Source organism: Dendroctonus ponderosae, unplaced genomic scaffold, assembly GCF_020466585.1.
Source record: "Dendroctonus ponderosae isolate FM_Combo_2020 unplaced genomic scaffold, Dpon_F_20191213v2 Dpon_F_20191213_2, whole genome shotgun sequence".
NCBI classification, from domain to species: Eukaryota; Metazoa; Arthropoda; class Insecta; order Coleoptera; family Curculionidae; genus Dendroctonus; species Dendroctonus ponderosae.
Genome location: NW_026018165.1, coordinates 16199540 through 16201878, shown reverse-complemented (window position 1 = coordinate 16201878; position 2339 = coordinate 16199540). Strand labels below are relative to the sequence as shown.

General features: G+C 39.4%; 1 protein-coding gene across 1 annotated transcript; it reads right to left on the bottom strand.

Moving 5' to 3' along the window:
- Positions 1-1027, bottom strand: LOC109536602. The gene has a single exon (XM_019902888.2). It carries the CDS (start codon positions 955-957, stop codon positions 88-90), a length of 870 nt encoding a protein of 289 aa, XP_019758447.1. The 5' UTR covers positions 958-1027; the 3' UTR covers positions 1-87.
- Positions 1028-2339: the final 1312 nt, after the last annotated feature.

The window sequence follows — 2339 nt, the reverse complement described above, 5'->3', positions numbered from 1 at the left end:
TTGTTCCTCAAAATTTATTATACTGAAAATGTAGACAGTTGACAAAATTACGAATTTATCGACACCCACGCATGTAGCTTAAAATGTTTAGAAAAGGCACAGATTGTATTTCTCCTGGGTTCTGTTCAAATGCACGCGCCGCATTTCCTTGTTTCGTGTCTGCTGTTCAACCTCCTTCTTCAGCGGCTCCTTTTCCTCCCCCACGACGTCCTCGTTGTTAAAATACACCACCAGCACCTCATTGGTGAAGACAACGGATTTGCTATTTTTCGTCATGTACTTGTACTTTTCAAAGCTCTCTTCCTCTATACTGGATGATTCCTGATTGGTTCCTGAAGTTTCTGCACCAGATGCCACATTTCCTCCATGTTTGCTGGGTGGTGATTCTTTGCTGCTCTCCTGGTTCCGCCGCTGATCGGTGCTTTTGCCTTTGCTGCGTCTTTTCAGGTCCTTTCGGTTCTTTTTCCCTTGTCGGTCGTAAGGGTCCCAAAAAGGGCCTTTTGATGAGGTGGAAGCTTTGAATTTCTCGCCCAATTGCGGAGAGGATTTGGGAGATTCGGGCATGTTTTTTGGCTTGGGAAGTACGATGGAACGCGCCAGACTGGACGTGGGCATGTTTTGCTCATCTTTGAGAAGGTTATCCAGACTATCGCGCGCTCTTAGCAGGTTTGATCCGAGATTTTCGCTGGATACAACCACTTCCAATTTGGTTAAGGATCTGGCCAGGTCCAGTTCGACACTAACGCACTGATCTTTTGAATGATGCTCCTTGGAACTCCAGGATTTTACTTTGGCCAACGGTTTCTGTTTGCCGGTTTTTTGGCGCTGATTTTCCAGAGTGTTTTCCGAGTGGCTGAAGGTTAAATTTCGCTTCTCCGTTGGAGTGTCTGATTTCGATTCTTTACTGTTGAGTGGCTGACTGTTCTTTCCGGCGGCATTTGATAAACTTTCAGACATTTTATTAAAATTTGGAAACTGTCAACATTACGCTAGCTTTTCATGGACAATCAGTTTGACAGATTTTTTTGCAATGCGTCTAGAAAATTGTCTTTGGAGACAATCGCAACGCCAAGCGATCTTTAGACGAACTCGTAAAAGTAATTTCTGATTGGGAACAAAACGCCTGGCAATTTCCGATCCGGCTGAAGAAATACAGTTATTCATTTAATAGGTTTTCGGTAATCAAACCCAGGTAATAAAGGAAAAAGACTATTCAGTGGAAATGAAATCTACATCAACAAATTTCCGGTTGCCGTTCGGGGCTCACATAATTGAAAGTTTTGCCTTCAATGGCCGAGGCCATTTGGAAATCCTGGCTTTATGGTCGTTTGCTTTTGAGGATTTTTGTTGATTTTGAAATCTCTTTATGCCCCGATTTTTTAGCTGGCAAATAGTGGGATGATTTTGATGAAACCGTTTAGAAACGACCAGCAGCAAGCCAGGATGATGAGAACTAATAGGTCTGAAGCCGGTCCCGAAAGTGTTTATCTGTGATTTTTGTTTGTAAAAGAAGTGTTTCCATGTCAGTTACAAGTTACAGTTTGCTTGAGAAGAGAACTTGTTTAGCTTGCTTTATACTGTTTTTGAGCAGTTACGATCTTTAACCCACGATATCGTCCTTATCCGAGATTGAACCAATTTATGCAAAGTGGGAACAATACATTCCGGTCAAAAAAACACGAATGTAGAATTTTCATTTTTGACCAAAAATTTCCTAAAGGTGGAGGTCGATATTTTTTTGTAAAATTTTCAATCTCTCAAATTTTTTTGATCATTCATCCTTTTCACAAAACATTGAAAAACACTTTAGAAGGCTCAGATCCGAAATAATCCATATTTTTGGGTAATTTTTGAGTAGTTTTAACCGGCAAAGTCTTTCTTATTCTAAATTCAAACGCTGCATATATGCATATAGGGGAGGTTTTTAACATTTTGGATTTTGGACCGAAAATCTCAGAAAGGGTGAGTCAACGTAAAAAAAATTCTCAAAACGTGTCCAGTTCTTGATCATTTTCAACAGAATTCAGCGAAGAACGCAAAAAGCTCATTGGAAAAAAGCTAGAAGCTTTAAATCCGATATAATTAAGATTTGTTGTCCATTTTCTCAGACATTGTCCATTGCCCAACTTTTTAACTAATTTTATGCGGTTTTTGAGCTGTCGGGTTCGTTAGTCGACAATATCGTTCTTATTATAGAAACAAACACTTTACATATGCATATTAAGGAGGTTTGTCAGTTGGGAACGATCGATTAAGCTCAAAAAACAGGCATATAAAATTTTAATTTTTTTCGAAAAATTTCAAATCCCAAATTTTTGCGAACGATTCATCATTTTCAA

Coding starts and splice junctions, on each gene's coding strand:
- LOC109536602 (XM_019902888.2), bottom strand. CDS start 957: ATGTCTGAAAGTTTATCAAATGCCGCCGGAAAGAACAGTCAGCCACTC.